Source organism: Notamacropus eugenii, chromosome 5, assembly GCF_028372415.1.
Source record: "Notamacropus eugenii isolate mMacEug1 chromosome 5, mMacEug1.pri_v2, whole genome shotgun sequence".
NCBI classification, from domain to species: Eukaryota; Metazoa; Chordata; class Mammalia; order Diprotodontia; family Macropodidae; genus Notamacropus; species Notamacropus eugenii.
Genome location: NC_092876.1, coordinates 338590061 through 338609925, shown reverse-complemented (window position 1 = coordinate 338609925; position 19865 = coordinate 338590061). Strand labels below are relative to the sequence as shown.

The following is a 19865-nucleotide window of genomic DNA, read 5'->3' as shown; positions in this document are numbered from 1 at the left end:
TCAGAGGGTTTTTTTATTTTATTTTATTTCACTGCCTTCCCATGTTGAACATTAACAAAGAAAACAATGTGTTGTGTGCATACCAAAAGGCAAGGCTGACTTTACAATACAATCTCTAGCCTAACAAACCCACAGCTCTATAAAAACTGACCCCTTGGAGTACTCTGCCAAAGTCCAGAATATATAAGGCTAATTATATTTTAGAATGTCTAATGAGAAGGAATTTTTTATAGCCTATTAAAATTTTCAAATGGTTTTCAAAATAAATCTACAAATCAAGGGTTAGCCTTGAAAAGAAAGAGCTTCACTACCCATGTCAGAAAAAAGGCAGAAAATAGAAGGACATTCTCAGATTTAGTAGGATTGATTTCAGATAGCCATGATGGGAATAATGACTTCCATTTATGTAGAGATTCAGAGTTTGCAAGTCATTTTCTTCACAATAAATCTGTGTGGTAGGTAAGTATTCTCATTTCCATTTTACAGATGAGGAAACTGAGTATCAGGGGGTTATGTGAGTTCATCAGAATCACACAACTAGTAAGCAAGAGATCTGGGGTTTAAACCCAGGTCTTCTGGGTCAAAATCCAGTGCTCTTTCCGCAACACCAAAGTAGTCATTGTGAAAAGAGAATTACCAAAGTGAGGTGCCAAAAGACAGTAGAAAAAGGTTTGGAATAGCTAGAGTGAAAAATTCAATAGTGTATCAACAAGAAGTGGATAAAAGCATTGTCAATTAGTAGTGAGAGAGCAGCTCAGGACGTTCTTGTTGTATATACCATCAAGCACCATCTTGTTATTTCCTCCAACAATGCCTGTCTCTGAGAAGTGAAAGAAGTCATTGGTAAGGATTATCCAATATTGAGGATTGGCCATGATCATAGAATTGAAGCTGAAGTGCCCTCAGGGGTCATCTAGCTCAGATGATCTCTCATTTACAGATGAGGACACTAGGATCCAGAGAAGGTAAGTGACTACAAGGTCACATAAGAAGTCAGCGGCTAAGCCAGTATTTGAACTCACATCTTATGATTCTTAGTCCAGTGCTTGTTCTCAGGGACCACACTGCCCACTAGTTGGAATAATATCATGGTAAGGACTAACATAGGAAGCTATATTCAACACAAAGTCAAATGAAGACAGAAAGGAGTAATGGAAGGGTTCAAATACCAGAAATCATAATGAGGGACAAAAAACAGATTCTCTACACCAAGGAAGTAGGAGAAGTATTAAGACAATGATGGTGCAGGCAAAGAGAGGAAGTATACTTTGGATATTTAACTTTTTTTTTAAGGTTTTGGGTGGTTTTTTGGGGGAAGAAGGCAATCGGGGTTAAGTGACTTGTCTACGGTCACATAGCTAGTAAGTATCTGTGGCTACATTTGAACTCAGGTCCTCCTGATTCCAAAGCCAGTTTTCTATCCACTGTGCCACTTGGCTGCCCCTATTTAATGTAAAAAATACATTGTATTGATGTTCTTTTCTTAACAATGCTGCCATTTCTTAATGACTCCCCCGCCATGCCTCCTAGAATCGTTAATTAGATACACTCCAGTAAATCAAGTTAGATGTTTTAAAGACAGTAAATGGAGTACTGGACATGACATCAGGAAGGCATGAGTTTGAATCCTACTTAAGACACTTAACTTTCTGAGCCTCAATTTTCTCCTCTGTAAAGTTGAGGGGGTGGGGGTAGATTCAATGGTTTCTAAGGTCCTGTGAGATCCATTTAACTTTAGAATGATGATGAGGTGCATGACTATGTTGGTGAATACCTGAAAATTATCATAAATGAAGGTCACAGGGATTAAGGAAGTTGGTAATTATGAAGACAGGGCATCAAAAAGGATTGTCAACATTATGTTGAAGGCACCAAGGAGCATGATGGAGGAGAGAGGGTAGAGAGGAAAATTGTAAGCATGGTGCAAAAATCATTGAGGACAGGGAGAGTTTTTCAAAGGTGATGAAAATGGGAGGTGGGGGTGGGGAATGGTTTAATTGAATGGCATGAACATGGCAAATGCGGAAATGTTTTGCATGACCTCACATGTATAATAGAGATCAAACTGCTTGCCTTCTCAGGGAGGAGAAAGTGTCAGGAGGGAAGGAGACAATTTAAAACTCAAAATTTTTTAAAATGATCATTAAATTTTTTTACATTAATTGGAAAATATTTAATGAAATAAATGAAAATAATTAAAAATAGTTGAATACCATGAACTTTAAACTTCGAAGAGACTGCTGACTTAGAGCAGCAGTGGGAAGCAAGAAATGAGACCCAGATTCCTGTCTTTATTCCCCTTAATTAGACCAAGTAAGATAAAGTTCCCATCCCATCTTCCATGCCAAGTTCAGATCAGCTGCAGAAACTTAACTCACAGCTATCTTCTCTCTGCCCTCTGCTCACTGGGAGCTTTAAAAAGCTACCGGGTTTAGGGGAAGCTACTAGGTGGGGCAGTGAGTAGATCACTGACCCTGGAGTCAGGAGGACCTGAGTTCAAATGCGACCTAAGACACTTGACACTAGCTGTGTGACCTTGGGCAAGTCACCTAACCCCAATTTCCCTGCCTTCTCCCCTCCCCTACAAAAAAGGCTACCAGTTTTTCTTTATTTAAAAAAAATAAAGAACTCTGAGAGAAGAAAACCATCATCTAGACTATTCTTTATTCAATTAAGTCCTGCCTTATACCTCCATTCTGTAAACCTTCACATGGTCTCTGTTATTTGACTAGAAGAGCGGGCTTTAACTTGGGGTATATGGACAGATTTTAAGAGGCCTATGAACTTGAGTAATTTTTATTTTATTTTCACAAATTTCTTACTGAAATCAAGTATTTCTTTCAATTATTAATTAAAAACATAAACATTATTTGAGTCCATACAACAGACCAACCTGCCAAATGGGGTCTATTTTTAAAAAATGGTTAAGAACCCCTGGATAAGAAAATAACCAGATTTGGCATGCAGTAGGAGCTTAGTAAATACTTGTTGATTGAATGACTGGTAAGGCTCTACTATGTGCATTAATTTGATTGCAAAGGAATCCTTTAGATCAGGTAGAGGGAACATTTCCCCCTTCCAATTGAGAGCTTCAGACTCATGAAGGGAAAAAAAAAAGAAATTGAGACACATTAAATCAAAACTTATTTTCAGGTTTATTTTTAAGAAATAAATGGAAAATGTTACATCTGCTTTTTTTAATTGTGAAAAGTAAACCAAGATCTGTATGACAAATATGAGAAATAATGAAAAGTATACACGTCAGCTCTTTCTTATGAAATCAGAAAGGGGTGATGGATAGGAAAATGGTGAAGGGAAGTTGGGAGAAGAGAAAGGAAGAGGGGAGACTATGAAAAAAGATGCATACAGAGAAAAAGTGAGTAAAAAGACACAGATTGAGAGACAAAGATATCCCAGGGTGAAGGAAGAGAGAGACAAAAAAAGAGAGAGAGAAATCCCAATGCTTACTTAGCAAAGCCCTGAGAAACAAAGATTTCTCTCATTCTACTAATAAGCTGTGTTATCTTGGACAAGTGATTTTATTTCTCTGGGACTGTTTGCTCACGTTTAAAATCACAATGGGAGGGGGAAGGAGAATGGACTACATTTTCTATAAGGCTTTTCCAGCTCTAATGACCTATATTATATGATTTATTATACTTTTTTTTGAGAAAAAAGTAGAAACCCCTTAGATTCTTTGATTAAAAAAAAAAATTGAACAGTACTTTTGATATTCGTTATGTTTCATAAATCTAAAGCCTCAATTACAAAATTGCTAAGCTTCCAGATGAAAATAAATTAAACCATACTCATTTCTTCAGGAATACATACCACGTATTTCAGTAAAGTGAAAAACAGTGTTACAGAAACATGTATTAGAGAGAGAGAGAGAGAGAGAGAGTGAAGAGTACCCTTCATATTCAATAGAAATACCCCCAATTCAATTATATTTTGACAATAATAGAGCTATTATCAGATATTTTAAGGATCAAAAACCCCAGGGTTCCTGGCATGACTATAAAATCACCAGTATTTTAAAATAAAGTTCTGCAAAACACATTCAAACAAAGTACATGTCATGGACAGGTTTCTCTAGATCCTTTCAAAAGGGTATAAATACTGCTAGAAGATTTCTGTTCCAGATCTCCTACAGACAGGCCCCCGAATCTCTCAATGCCTCTGTTTCTCCCTTCCGGAAGAAGTCCTAAGAGCACCACTCTGCCCTGCCAACCTGAGGGGTCTCCAGATCAAGATGCTGTACAGATGGAGGGCTCTTCCCACCTCCTCAGCATGTAATAAACAGGATTCTAGCTCTCACTCTTTCATGGGCTGTCCTGGTGACTGGAACAAAGACAGGCCCTATCCATGTTTGCCAGATGGCAGTGCAAGCCCAGGGCCCAGGAGCTGGTCACACCTCACTGTCGACAGGAAAACAAACACCAAATGACTTATTTTCAAATTCCCCCGGTTGGGAACACTGAATATCAGCAACTGCTCTCTCCCTACTCTCTCAATCTTCTTGAGAAAAAAGACTGGGTCTTATTCCTCTTTGTATACCGCACGGTACTTAGCAACGTGTTTTTCATGCAGCCGGTGTTCAATACATATTAGCCTCTCAGAATTATAAACTCAGGATGGAGATCTTTCTTTAAGGCTCCCATCAGAAACACCCTCTTCTCTGAAGCCATTCCAGATGCTTACTTTTCCAGTTGTTCTGTCCTCACTCAAAGTAGCTTGTCTTTACTTATCTGGGTATAGCTTACACTCTATCACCCAAATAGAAGGTAAGGTCTATGAGGGTAGGGACGTTTTTCTGTCTTTGTTTTCCCAACACCTGGCTCAGTACTTTCCGCATATTGTTGCTCAGTTGTTTCAGTTACGTCCAACACTTCATGACCCTATTTGGAATTTTCTTGGTAAAGATTCTAGTGGGGTTTACCACTTCCTTCTCCAGCTCATTTTACAGATGAGCAAACTGAGGAAAACAGTATCTACTTGTGGCTCTTTGACAATGGGCTTTTATTAAATACTAATTCTATGCCACGTACTATGCTGAGCACTAGAAATACAGTGCTTAGCTGTCCCTGCCCTCAAGTAGCATACATTTGAACAGGGAAGGCAACATGTATACATATAAGTATATATGTATATATATACATATATATATTGATATATATATGTATATATATACATATATATATTAAGATATATAACAATTCTTTTGGTCTGTTTCTTCTTTCACAACATAACTAATTTAGAAATACGTTTTACATAATTGCACATACATAACCCACCAAACTGCTTAGTCTCTTGGGGAGGGGGTGAGAGTGACAAAGAGAGAGGTGAGAGAGAGGTGAGAGAGAGGAAGAAAATTTGGAACTCAAAATTTTTTTAAAGAATGCTAAAAACTGGAGGGGAGGAGCCAAGATAGCAGAGCAGAAAGACACACATACGCTAGCTCCGAACACACAGCCCATAAAATATCTGTAAAGAAGAACTCCCAACAAATTCTGGAGCAGCAGAAGCCACAGAACAATGGAGCGGATGAGATTTCTGTTCCAGAGAGCCCTGAAAACCTGACGCGAAAGGTCCGTCACACATCGGACCCAGAGCGGAGCCCAGCCCTGCCTTGGCCGTGCTGCACCAAGAGGAGCAGATCCGAACGGGCTTCAGGGACAGAATCTCCAGCAGCCGTGCGGGTCTCTCCACCCACAGGTGACAAGGGTCAGTGAGAGGGTGTCTTTGGCTGGTCAAGAAGGGAGTGGGGTGTCCCCATAACTCAGGCCCCCTAGGGAGGCAGCAATGGGGGCGGCAGCGGACAGGGGCTCCCCAAGCAGGCAGGAGCCCGGATCCATTGTTGAAGGTCTCTGCATAAAGCCCCTGAGGGAACTGAGCCCCCTGAGGCGGCCCTGCCCCCACCTGAGCACCTGAACTGAATCTCACATTGAATAGCAGCCCTGCCCCCGCCCAAAGCCCTGAGGCTGGGAAGCAGCATTTGAATCTCAGACCCCAAGCACTGGCTGGGCAGAACTGGAGGCCAGGTGGGTGTGGAGAGGACACTCAGAAGTCAAGTAACTGGCTGGGAAAATGTCCAGAAAAAAAATAAGACCATAGAAGGTTACTTTCTTGGTGAACAGATATCTCCTCCCTTTCTTTCTGATGAGGAAGAACAATGCTTACCATCAGGGAAAGATGTAGAAATCAAAGCTTCTGTATCCCACACATCCAAAATAAATATACCATAGGCCCAAGACATGGAAGAGCTCCAAAAGGATTTTGAAAATCAAGTAAGAGAGGTGGAGGAAAAACTGGGAAGAGAAATGAGAGAGATGAAAGAAAAGCATGAAAAGCAGGTCCACACCTTGCTAAAGGAGACCCAAAAAAATGCTGAAGAAAATAACACCTTGAAAAATAGGCTAACTCAATTGGCAAAAGAGGTTCAAAAAGTATTCAAGGAATCTACCAATCACAGACTGAAAGAGATCCAAAAAGAGAAACTCCTAGGAACATTGTGGCCAAATTCCAGAGTTCCCTGGTGAAGGAGAAAATATTGCAAGCAGCTAGAAAGAAACAATTCAAGTACTGTGGAAATACAATCAGGATAACACAAGATCTAGCAGCTTCTACATTAAGGGATCAAAGGGCGTGGAATAGGATATTCCAGAATTCAAAGGAACTAGGACTAAAACCAAGAATCACCTACCCAGAAAAACTGAGTATAATACTTCAGGGGAAAAAATGGTCTTTCAATGAAATTGGGGACTTTCAAGCATTCTTGATGAAAAGACCAGAGCTGAAAAGAAAATTTGACTTTCAAATATAAGAATGAAGAGAAGCATGAAAAGGCAAACAGCAAAGAGAAGTCATAAGGGGCTTACTAAAGTTGAACTGTTTACATTCCTACATAGAAAGAAAATATTTGTAACTCTTGAAACTTTTCAGTGTCTGGGTAGTGGGTGGGATTACACACACACACACACACACACACGCACACACACACGCACACACATACACACGCACACACACGCACACAGAGACAGAGAGCACAGAGTGAATTGAATAGGATGGGATCATACCTTAAAAAAAAGAAATTAAGTGGTGAGAGAGAAATATATTGGGAGGAGAAAGGGAGAAATGGAATGGGGCAAATTATCTCTCATAAAAGAGGCAAGCAAAAGACTTTTTAGTGGAGAGAAAAAGAAGGGAGGTGAGAGAAAAACATGAAGCTTACTCTCATCACATTCCACTAAAGGAAGGAATAAAATGCACACTCATTTTGGTATGAAAACCTATCTTACAATACAGGAAAGTGGGGGAGAAGGGGATAAGCAGGGTGGGGGGGATGATGGAAGGGAGGGCAATGGGAGGAAGGAACAATTTGAAGTCAACACTCTTGGGGAGGGACAGGATCAAAAGAGAGAACAGAAGCAATGGGGGGCAGGATAGGATGGAGGGAAATATAGTTAGTCTTACACAACATGACTATTAAGGAAGTCATTTGCAAAACTACACAGATATGGCCTATATTGAATTGCTTGCCTTCCAAAGGGAATGGGTGGGGAGGGAGGGATGAAGAGAAGTTGGAACTTAAAGTTTTAGGAACAACTGTCGAATACTGTTCTTGCTACTAGGAAATAAGAAATACAGGTAAAGAGGTATAGAAAGTTATCTGGCCCTACAGGACAAAAGAGAAGATGGGGACAAGGGAAGGGAGGGATGATAGAAGAGAGGGCAGATTGGTGATAGGGGCAATTAGAATGCTCGGTGTTTTGGGGTGGGGGGAAGGGACAAATGGGGAGAAAATTTGGAACCCCAAATTTTGTGAAAATGAATGTTAAAAGTTAAATAAATAAATTTAAAAAAAGAATGCTAAAAACTGTCTTTACATGTAATTGTAAAAAAAACTATAAAAAGAGTTTAATATGCATATATGTGTGTGCATATATACCTATACATGTATATGTCAAGCAGATACAAAGTAAGTAGCCTTATGATTGAGTCAGTCTTAAAGGAAGCCAGGGATTGTAAGGGGTAGAGGTGAAGAGTAAAAATATTTCAGATATGGGGAACAGCCAGTGCAAAAGGTATAAGGATAGGAGCTGGAGAGTCATATTTAAGACCCATAGCTTATGCAAAGAAGAATAACATCTCTGAAGATTCATAACAGAGAGAGGAGGACCAGGTTTTAAAGGGCTCCGTATGCTAAAGAGTTGATCCTTGAGGTAATAGGGAGCTAGCTCTTAGGTGATATAGTCAAACCTGAGCTGTAGGAATATTGTTTTGGGAGCTGTGTGGTAGATTGGAGTGGAAAAATATAAGATATTGCAAGACTGTTCCTATAGTCCTGGTCAGAGGTGGTGAGGACCTTAACTAGGTGAGTGAAAAGGCGTGAGAATGAAAACCTAGAAGAGACACATATGAGGGAGGCTATGGAAATAGAAATGACAGAATCCAGTAACTGATTGCATATGTGTGATAAGAGAGAGACTGAGGGACACAGTGAACAGATGTGGTATCCTCAGCAGTAATAGAGAAGTTCAAAAGAGAGAAAGGTTTTGAAGGAAAAATAATGAATTCAGTTTAAATTAGTTATGTAAAGAGATTAAAGATCTTCCCCACCCAGTAATGGGCCTGCCCCTTAAGGGGAGTTTGATTAGAGGAAATTTGTAAGAAGGCCCACACCTTTTGTTAATGAGGCCCTGGTTCTCAAGGACTGTGATGCCCTCTGGCTCTGAAAAGTGTGCAAATACTCTGAGGTGAGGTTTTACTTTGGGGCTTACTCATTGGAAGCGTTTGTTTGGCCAGACAAACACAAACTACACATGTAGGGTCAGGGAGTTATCTGTCTATTGATTTTGATTTCTCTGTATTTTCACTGAAGTTCAGGGTGCTGACTTTTCCCCCTGACCTAAATGACTGATATACATACATACATACATACATACATACATACATACATACATACATACACATATACATATATATGCATATGTATATACGTGCTTGATTACAGTGATTGTTGACCCCTCAAAAGTTGCCTTTCTTTTTAGAAAAACAGATCAAAGAATCTGTGATAGCAGGCCCTCTGCGTATGTCAGGGTGGTTGCTTTTACAGGGATATGCTGAGTGTGAGGCGCCTAAGGGACAGACAATTGGAAATGTCTAATGGGCACGTCATGACGTGGGACTGGAGCTAGGGGCAGAGACTCTAATGTGTTATTGAAACCTTACTTAAATGCTTCTGGTTTCCCAAGAGCACTGCTTGGCTGAGTTTCATTTCTAAAAGATCTTCCTGGCCCAAAGATGAATTGATTGAATGAAGAAATGTAAAAGCATTTATTACACATTTATTATGTGCAAAGAATTGTGCTAAGTACTGAAAATACAGAGAAGCAAAACAGTCTCCACTTTCTGGGATCTCAAGTAAGTCAACAAGCATATATTAAACACTTACTATTTACTAGCTGTGAAGCATTTTGCTCACATGCTAATAGGGGGAGAAAACACATGGGAGGTGGTTTCAGCTACTCTAAAGACTCTAAGGCCACAAATCTCAACTAGCCTCAGCTCTGGAACACAGCAGAGGAAAAAGGTAATTTGTGTAGCAAAGGATGGGAGAAACTGTGGGAAATTTGTGACAGGGACATGGCCAGTGCTTTTATGTGGAACATTAGTAACACAACCTGAAGCCACTTGCATACTTATATAACCAAACCATCTACATAATGTACCTGCTTCCTAGGTGCCAAACTTTATTTGCCCAGGTTCTTGAAGCCAAAGAACCCCATGGCAATGGTCAGAACCAAAGACAAGTGAGGATTACAAATGGAATTACCAGAGGAGAGAACCTCAGAGGAATTTGGTGACTTCAGAAGTCTTATTTAGAATAAATCCACTCTATTAATCCCAGCCTGCCTCCCGTCTAGCTTTCTTGCCTGGGCTGCCTTCCCAGTTTGAAGGAGTGGTTCATAACAGGCACTGTACTTGTTGAAATGAACAGTTGAACCAAATTAGTCACAGAATCCGAGATTCTTTGTGTTGGAAAGGATCACAAACACCATCTAATCTAAACTTCTACCTGATTCAGGAATCCTTCCTATAGCATTCCTGACCAATGACCAGTTGGCCCTGAACATCTGCACTGATAAAAGGTTCACTACTCCAAAGATCATTTCATTGTTGGATGGTTCCATTGCTAGAAAGTTTTTTTCTTATTTTGAGACAAACATGGCTTACCTGAAACTTCCAAGTATACATCTTCCTTGGGTATACTACTCCCTATTTCAAGACATCCCTTAGAATATCTAAAGCCAGATATCATCCCTTTCCTAAATTTTCTACAGAATAAACACTCCTAATTCCTTAATCCATTCTCCACATTCCATAGTTTCAGACCCTTGGGCATCCTGATGTCATTTTCTGAATGTTCTCTAGTTTTCTTTAATGTCCTTTTAAAAAAATATGGCATCCAGATCACATTTCAGATGTCATCTGACAAGAGCAGAAGACAGTGAGATTACTGCCTCTCTTAACATGAACCTGCTTCTACTAAGGAAAGTTAAGATTGTATTCATTTTTCTTTTTTTGGAAGAGCTGTGTCACTGCTGTCTCATGCTCTCCTTATGATCAATCCAAATTCCTACTGTCATTCTCCATGAACTTTTGTCCATATCAATTCTCTGACATCCTATATTTGGGTTAATGATTTTTGGAACCCAAGCCTGGGATTTTTCCATTGATTCCTATTTTGTTGCTGAGTTGTTTTAATCACATTTAGCTCTTTGTGACCCGTTTGGGGTTTTCTTGGAAAAGAGTGATTTACCTTTTGTTTTCCAGCTCACTTTACACATGAGGAAACTGAGGCAAACAGGGCTAAACGCTTTGCCCAGAGTCACACAGCTAAGTGTTCAAGTTCAGATTTGAACTCAGGTCTTCCTGTCTCCAGGCCTGGTCTTCTATATCCACTATGCCATCTGGCTTCCCCAATTCCAGTTTAGCTATAACCCATAATTTTTGTACCTAGGGCATGCAAATCAAAACATTAGTGGGAAAAATGAAAATATTGTTCCCTTTAAAGGTTGCTGTTAGAGAGGACAGTGAGGTGGGATGGGGAGATGGGGAGATGGGGAGATGGGATTAGACTAGAAAAATGCTTACCTTGGCATGAATGGCCATCAAGTAGAAGAATCAGGTACTATCCAACAGTTTTCTATTTTAACTAATTATTCCTGCTAAGTACTATGCTCATTTGTTTCCATGATGAATACTGCAGGTATTACCAGGACAACCTAAATTTCAATGTCCTGAGACAACATTCCAGTTGTTCCACCCTAGTTGGAGCCCACATCTTTGTTATTCAACGTGGCAGAGTAGAAAAAAGCATAAAACATGACTTCAGGTGCCCAGAGCTCCAGTCTCTACCCTTGTCATTTACAAGTCATACGAATTAGAGCCTCAATTTCCTGAACCATGATGGGAATTAGAATACTTGAACTAATACTTGGATCTCACAGAGCTGTTGTGAGGAAAAAGTTATGTTTTGGCTCCATGAATGCAAGCTATCATTCATCATCTTTTTAGTGTTAGCCCAAGCATTCCAGTCTGTTGAGATCACTGTGACAGAATCTTGATCCAAGCCATTAGGTATCCCTTCCCTACTTAGTGTTATAATACACAGATTTAGCATAGACACCTTCTATGTCTTTCTCCACGTCATTGAGAAACACGTGGAACAAGTCAGGATGATACAGACATTTTACACCATTTAAAGGTTTGAAATTTCCATGGGACAAATGTTATTGAGGAAAATCCCCAAATGTAAGGTAGACATCTGGTCTTGGAGGAGATTGACTTTTCAGAGAATGGATCAGCCCAAGACTGGCTAACACTGGAGAATGAGGACGCCCACATGACATAAAATTTTTGTCTTGACACTAAATTAGGCAGCTAGCCCTTCAGTTAAATTTCCATCCTTTCATCAGGGAGAAGACTGGATTTTTTGGAAGTCACGGATTTCTCATGTCACCTCAATAGCTCTGAAATGAGCCTGTCTCTCAGGGCCCAGTCCTACCCTTGGCAACTTGCACAATGCCCAGCTCTGAGAGGCTGAGTGGGAGTCCCTCTGTGCCAGCTTTCTCTTTATCTGCAGAAAACAAAAAGCCTGAAATGGCTGCAACGGAGCCAAAGGGCCATGGGAGCAGCAAGGAGACAAATCTGGAACAGTGAAAAGAGAAAACAGCACAGCAAGGGAAATGCTTGTCTCGAGCCTTGGCTTTCTTTTGACAGCATCATGTCCTACCCTAGTTCCGAAGGGAACTTCTTTTCTACCCTCTTGGATGGGAAAGCAAGACAGCTAGCTGAAGCATTTAGAAAAACGTTCTTCCTGTTTCATTTTCTAAAACAGTTTGAGTTGAATTTCATAAAAATCACCCTCCTCAAATGGAGGAATCATCTCTTTTTTGTGGATATTCCAAAAACCTTGATATTTCCATCTATTCTGGGAAAGTACCATTTTTAAAGGCATTCTTTTCTTCTCATGAGATAGCATCCTTTCCTAAGACTCTACTTTCTCAATGCCCTTATAAAACTATGGAACTCCCGCCTCATTTTTCAGCTCTCATTTATGCTTTGTATTCAACTATTAAAGCTTAACTATTATCTTCCTCTCCCTTCTCCTTCAGAGGGGTACTATCTTTGGGCTTGTACTTAGTGTCCCAAAAACCTTGGTGCAGTTGTAAGCTTTAACAGCAATTGAACAGCTTTCATATTAAATAGTTATTTATTATTAAAGCTATTAAATAACTTTAATAGCTATTAAAACTTATAACAGCACCAAGATTTTTAGGACACTCTATATTTCTATTCCCAATGTTTAGCCCAATATCTGGCATGTAGTAAGTGCTTAATAAATGTCTGTTGCCTAGTCTGACCAATGTAGAATACATCAGGCCTGCACAACCTGCGACCTGCCAAAGGGTTTCAGGTGGGCCTACGGGCTGTGCAGGCCTGGAATACAGCATGGAGACTGTACTTCTAGAAATACAGTCTAAGACTGCTTCCTTTTATTTAAGCATTCCTACAAATGTGAAATGCGGCCTGAAGGTGACTGAGTTCTTAAAGTTTCTGCCAGGAAAGCCCAAGTCTAGTAGGACCTACTGAGCTTATGAGCTCCAGAGTGAATTGGGTTTAGGGCTTGATTTTAGGGTCTCCCATTGCATCCTGGGCCATCTCCAGTCATCCTGATGAATATCAGGTCACTGGATCCAGGTGGCTCTGGAGGAGAAAGTGAGGCTGGTGACCTTGCACTCCCTCACTCAAATCAAAGTCAACTGCAAGTCATGTCATCATCTTTATGTCATGGTTCTCTTCAAGAACAACGGACAAACACAACGAGAACTGAGCTTAAGAGGCTTCAGATAAAAGCCCAGAGATGGATACTGATCTGTCTTTTGAAATTTCTCAAGGTTCACAATCTTGGTGTTATCTTTCACCCCTCACTCTCTCTCACTGCACAGTTCCAATCAGTCCAATCATGTTACCCCACTAACTCAGTAAACTCTAGCAGAGTCCTGTTCCCTCCAGGATAAAATATAAAATCTTCTGTTTGTCTTTTAAAACTCTATAATCTGGCCCCTTCCTATATGTCTCTCCCTCCTCTGTAATCCAGTAACACTGGCCTTGCTGTTCCATGCATAGCATACTCCATCTACTGACCATGTATTTTCACTGACTGCCCGCTATGCCTGAAACCATTTTGCCTCCTCACATGGACCTCTCCCTGGCTTCCTTTAAATTTCAGCGAAAGCCTCACCATCTACAAGACACTTTTACCAGTTGTCTTTAATTTTATCTCCCCTCTATCCTGTATATATCTTGTTTGTAGATAGTTGCTTGAATGTTGGCTCTCCTATTAGATGATGAGATTCTTGGAAGCAAGGATTATTTTTTGCCTTTCTTTGTATCCCCCAGAGCTTAGCATAGTACCTGGCAATAAATGCTTGTCGACTTGATATTGGTCAAATCCCATTATTTCTGCCTCCAAAACAGTTCTCACATATGTCATCTTACCACCAACACAGCCACATTCAGACCCTCATCACCTTCATGTGGACTATATTACTATTATTACATAGCATAACACAGTATAGACCAGGGTTGGGGAATCTCCAAACCTCAAGGCCAGGTATGGTCCTCTAGGCCCTCAAGTATGGCCCTTTCACTGAATCCAAACTTCACGGAACAAATCTCTTTAATAAATGGATTGGCTCTGTAAAACTTGGATTCAGTCAAAAGGTTGCACCCAAGGACCCAGAAGGCCAGATATGCCCTCAAGACCACAGGTTTCCCACCTTTGAGGATGGTGTTCAGGAAGTTCACAGAAGATACCAAATTGGATGATAGAATGCAAATTCAGAAAAGGACTTAGAAAAATCAGAAAAGAGACCAGAAGTTTATAGAATGATGATCAATGGTTACAGGTGTTCTACTGGGCCAGGGAACAGGAACTTACTGTGTCACCAATTTTTAGGTCTCCACATTTCCTCTGACCTGGATAGGATAAACCATCCTGGCAGGTGGCTGTGAAAGTGAGGCCAAGATCCTCAGGATTATCCCACACAGACAGCTCAACTTTGGACCTGATGCTCTGAAAAGGAAGAAGGAAAATGAAACACAACCAGGTTAGCAAAAAGGACAAATGAAGTTATCTCACTTTCACATTTTCTATTCCTGTCACATCTTTTCCCAACACTTTGATGAGGCTAAATTCTACCTGCAGCAGCTAGGTGTACCCAGTAGATAGAGTGCTGGGCCTGGAATCAGGAAGACTCATCTTTTTGAGTTCAGATCTGGCACCAGACACTCTCTGTGTGACTCTGGGCAACTGTTGGACTTAGTTTCTTCATCTGAAAATGAACTGGAGAAGGAAATGGCAAACCACTCCCATATCTTTGCCAAGAAAACCCCAAATGGGATCATGGAGAGTTTGACACAACTGAAAAATGGCTGAATAACAAGTAAAATTATAGCCTTCCATAACCAGCTGAAAGAGAACTTTTCCATGAAGGCTTCCCAGACAGAAAAGGTTCTGCTTAGAAAGTCGGTGTGGAATCATTGGATACATAAAAGCCATGATGAAAAAAGAGCCGAGACATCATCTTTCATGAAATTATCAAGGAAAACTGCTCTGATATTCTAGAACCAGAGGGTGAAATAAATACTGAAAGAATCTACCGATCACCTCCTGAGAGAAATCCAAAAAGAAAAACTCCTAGGAATATTGTAGCCAAATTCCAGAGTTTCCAGGTCAAGGAGAAAATATTGCAAGCAACCAGAAAGAAACAATTTAAGTATTCTGGAAATGCAATCAGGATAACACAAGATCTAGCAGCTTCTACATTAAAGGATCAAAGGGCTTGGAACATGATATTCTAGAGGTCAAAGAAGCTAGGATTAAAATCAAGACTCACCTACCCAGCAAAACTGAGTATAATACTTCAGGGGAAAAATTGCTCATTCAATGAAATAAAGGACTTTCAAGCATTCTTGATGAAAAGACCAGAGTTGAATAGAAAATTTGACTTTCAAACACAAGAATCAAGAGAAGCATGAAAAAAAGTAAAGAAAATAAAGAAATTATAAGACTTACTAAAATTGAACTGCTTACCTTCCTACATGGAAAGATAATATTTGTAACTCTTGAAACTTTTCTCAGTATTTGGGTAGTTGGAAGGATTATATACATAGATATATATAGAGAGAGAAAGAACAGGGTGAGTTGAATAGGAAGAGATAATACCTGAAAAAAATGAAATTAAGATGTGAGAGAGGAATATATTGGGAGGAGAAAGGGAGAAATGGAATGGGGCAAATTATCTCATAAAAAAGGCATGAAAAAGCTTTTCCAATGGAGGGGAAAAGGGGGGGAGGTGAGAGGGGAAAAGTGAAGCTTACTCTCATCACATGTGGCATAAGGTGGGAATAACATGTACACTCAATTTGGTATGAAAATCTATCTTACACTACAGGAAAGTAGGGGAGAAGGGGATAAGTGAGGTATGGGGGTGATGATAGAAGGGAGGGCAAATGGGAAGAGGGAGTAATTAGAAGTAAACACTTTTGGGGAGGGACAAGGTCAAAGGAGAGAACAAAATAGATGGGGGCCAAGACAGGATGGAGGGAAATATAGTCTTTCACAACATGACTATTACTATTAAGTCTTTTGCATAAATGCACATGTATAGCCTATATAGAATTGCTTGCCTCCTCAGTAGGGATGGGTGGGGAGGGAGGAAGGGAGAGAAGTTGGAACTCAAAATTTTAGGAACAAATGTTGAGAATTGCTTTTGCATGCAACTGGGAAATAAGAAATACAGGTAATAGAGTATAGAAATCTACCTTGCCCTATGAGAAAATAGAGAAGATGGGAATAAGGGAAGGGAGGGGTGTGATAGAAGGGAAGGAAGCTTCGGGGAAGGGGTAATCAGAATGCACAGCATTTTGAGGAAGGGAGAGGGAAGAGATGGGGAGAAAATTTAGAACTCAAAATTTTGTGGAAATGAATGTTGAAAACTAAAAATAAATTAATTTAAAAAAAGAAAGGCAGTGTGGTGGTACAATGGAAAGAACCCTGACTCTGGAGTCACACTTCTGATGATCACCAGACATATGGCCTTAAATGTCATTTAATCTCCCTATAACTTAGTTTCCTCATCTGGAAAAAAAGCAGGGGTTGGATTAGATGACCACTCAAGTCATTTCAAATTCTGGATCCATGAGCCTAAGACTCCTCCCTCTTTTACTTCTCATGATACTTATTATGCCCCTGAATAAGTGGTTGACATTTCAGTTGTATCTGACCCTTCACGATCCAATTTAGGGTTTTCTTGGCAAAGACACTGGAGCAGTTTGCCATTTTTTTCTCCAGCTCATTTTAAAGATGAGGAAATTGAGGCAAACAGAGTTAAATGACTAGCTCAGGGTCACACAGCTAGTAAGTGTCTAAGGCTGGATTTGACCTCAGGAAGATGAGTCTTCTTGATTCCAGGTCTGATTCTCTATCCACTGCAATACCTAGTTGCCCCTTATGTACCTGTACTCTTCCTCATTGAACTATAATCTCCTTAAGGGCAACAATCCCTTTAGTATCTCCTTCTCTGCAAAAGAGGGTTCCTTGAGCATAGTATATGTTCAAAATATGTTTCATTGAATTGAAATTCATCATATTCTTCCTAAGCTCAAGGCTCATGTAGCTCCCTCCAACCCCAAACCCATATTCCAAGGAAAGAGACCAGCAACTTAGACCTGCAATTCCTCTTCAGCAACCTGTTCTGAAAGCATCCACCCCATTAGAATCAAAAAAAGATCATAGTCTGAGAGGCCAGCAGAGATGGCGATGGAGTCTAGGCGGCTCTCTCCCAAGTACAAGGGAGGACAATGGAATGGCTTCAGTTGCACAGAATCATAAATGTGAAATTTTATTCTATATTCCTCAGCAAAGGCTACAGAAATATAGTCTTTCCTCTCAAATAGCTTACAATCTTGTGCATTAGATATAATTGGGGAAAAAAACCTTAAAAATTAATCTACTATCACTCAAATGTCATTTTTTAATAAATCCACTGGATCTTATGATTCAGTGTGGCAGAGTTGCAAAAACCCTGGTTCCAGAGTCCAAGGATCCAAACTTGAACCCATCTCTGTTCTTTGAAACCATAAAGCTCACCACTATGAATATGTTGACATGTATTGAATTTTTGTTACAGTCTTTGATTTCCTTGAGACATAATTCAGTAGTGGGATGGCTGGAGCAAAGGGTATAGACAGTTCAGTCACTATTCTTGCATGCATCATTCCCAACTCATATCCCCAAAGACTAAACATACACAAAGCATCACCAACATGGAACTGATGAGTCTGTCTTCCCACTCACCCAACTCAATCCTTGCTGTTTTCTGTCATCTTTGTTCATTTGCATGGTGTAAAATAAAAACTCAGTTATTTTAATTTGCATTTCTCTTTTTTTTCTCTTACTACTCAGTGATTTCAAGCAAGATTCCATTGAGGTCATTTAAAGTTTTAAGATTTATGACCTTTTGGAATAACTGGGTGGCACAGTAGATAGAGTGCTGAGTCTGCAGTTAGGAACTCATCTTTCTGAGTTTAAATCTAGCCTTAAATACTTGTTAGCTGTGTGCCCCTGGGCAAGTCACTTAACCCTGTTTGCCTCGGTTTCCTCCTCTGTAAAATGAGCTGGAGAAGGAAATGGCAAACACTACAGTATCTTTGCCAAGAAAACCCCAAATGGGATCACAAAAAGTCAGACACCACTGACTAACAAAAATGACCTTTTGTCTCCAAGACACCAACTATAACTACCCAGAGGTTGGAACAGGGTGAGTTGACTAAACAAGTCTGTGGGCTGTGGATTGGGGAACCAGAGAAATTGATCTTTTTTTTAAGAAAAAGAAATGAAAGAAAGATAAAAATAAATGCATGAAGGAGTGGATAAATAAATAAAAAGAAAGTATATTTTTGAAACATCTACCACGGTAGTGAATATGACAGTGATGTGACATTGTGAGGTCACTAGATGGCCAGAGCTAGACACACAAATTCTCTTAGAATCCTTCTTCAATATCAGCTCAAGCCCAACCTTCAGGTGACCTTTCTCAGTTCTGTTCAGCTGCTAGAGCCTTCCTTTCTAAGTACATATCATTCATGTACTCTTTATTCATTTTGTATGTAACTACTTATATGCATATTATATGCATGTCCCCTCCATTGGAATATAAGCTCCTTGGGGGGCAAGGGACTGTTTTTTGCTTTTCTTTGTATCCCCAGAATTTAGGATAGCACCTGGCACCTAAAAAGTGCTTTAAAATGCTTGTTGACTGACACTGATGTAAAAGGGAAAGGGATATGGGGAAAAAGAGGTCATCCAGAAAAATAGGCACATGAAGGCTGGAGTCCTGTGGATTACAGAATGACAGGTTAGAAGATGACATAAGGAGGAAGCATAAGTCTTCACAGCAGGAGCCGCTGACTTCCCCACTTCTAGCTGCTCCTCATTTTAACAGTCCTTTCTCCATCATTTCCTTTCAGACAATGCAGTCTCAGCCTCAAATCACTCTGTCATGGAAAGGCTAGCAGGGACATTCATATCCTTGTTGGTTGTATAGTCATTCAGTCCATTTTGACTCTTCATGACCCCATTTAGGTCATTTCTTGGCAAAAATACTGGAGTGGTTTGTCATTTCCTTCTCTAGCTCATTTTACAGATGAGGAAACTGAGGCAAATGGGGTTAAGTGACTTGTGTATTCCACAGCACAAAGAAACTTGAAGATAAAAGGACTGTTCTCAAACTTTTAGCATTTCTTTCTGCCCAAGAAGATGCTTCTTAGCACCATAGGACATCAGAGCTAGAAGATACCATAGATAGAGTTTAGTGGGTCCAAATTCCTCATTCTCCAGAAAGGGTCAAAAAAATATTTTGAAGACCAAGAGAGATAAGGTCGTATGGTTAATTAGTGGCAAACCCAGGATTAGAACTGAATTCTCCAAGCTTCTCATTCTTTACTCTTTTTCATAGAGCCTTCTGCTCGAGAAGTCACTCTTCCAAGTACTATAGAAAAAACTACTTATGCCATTAGCTGGAAACTTGGCTTTTATTCTAGAGGCTGCTACTCTCCACAGTCCACTCTCCCCACCCCCATCCCCATACCTGTCAGCAATCACTGTTACAGATACTTTCTGGGATGATGTCTGAGAGACAATACCTCTGAATACAGGTGATGGCATCAAGATGTAGAATAAGACATACATTTTGGACACAGTGTAAGAATTTTTCACTTGATCATGAATATTA

General features: G+C 40.1%; 1 protein-coding gene across 1 annotated transcript in view; it reads right to left on the bottom strand.

Annotated features, from left to right (window-relative positions):
* Positions 1-19865, bottom strand: part of ITGB5 (integrin subunit beta 5) — a 207611-nt gene that overhangs the window by 58699 nt on the left and 129047 nt on the right. The window contains exon 9 of the mRNA XM_072616713.1: positions 14510-14644. Within this exon, the coding sequence (XP_072472814.1) occupies positions 14510-14644 (135 nt within the window). The remainder of the gene's footprint in view (positions 1-14509; positions 14645-19865) is intronic.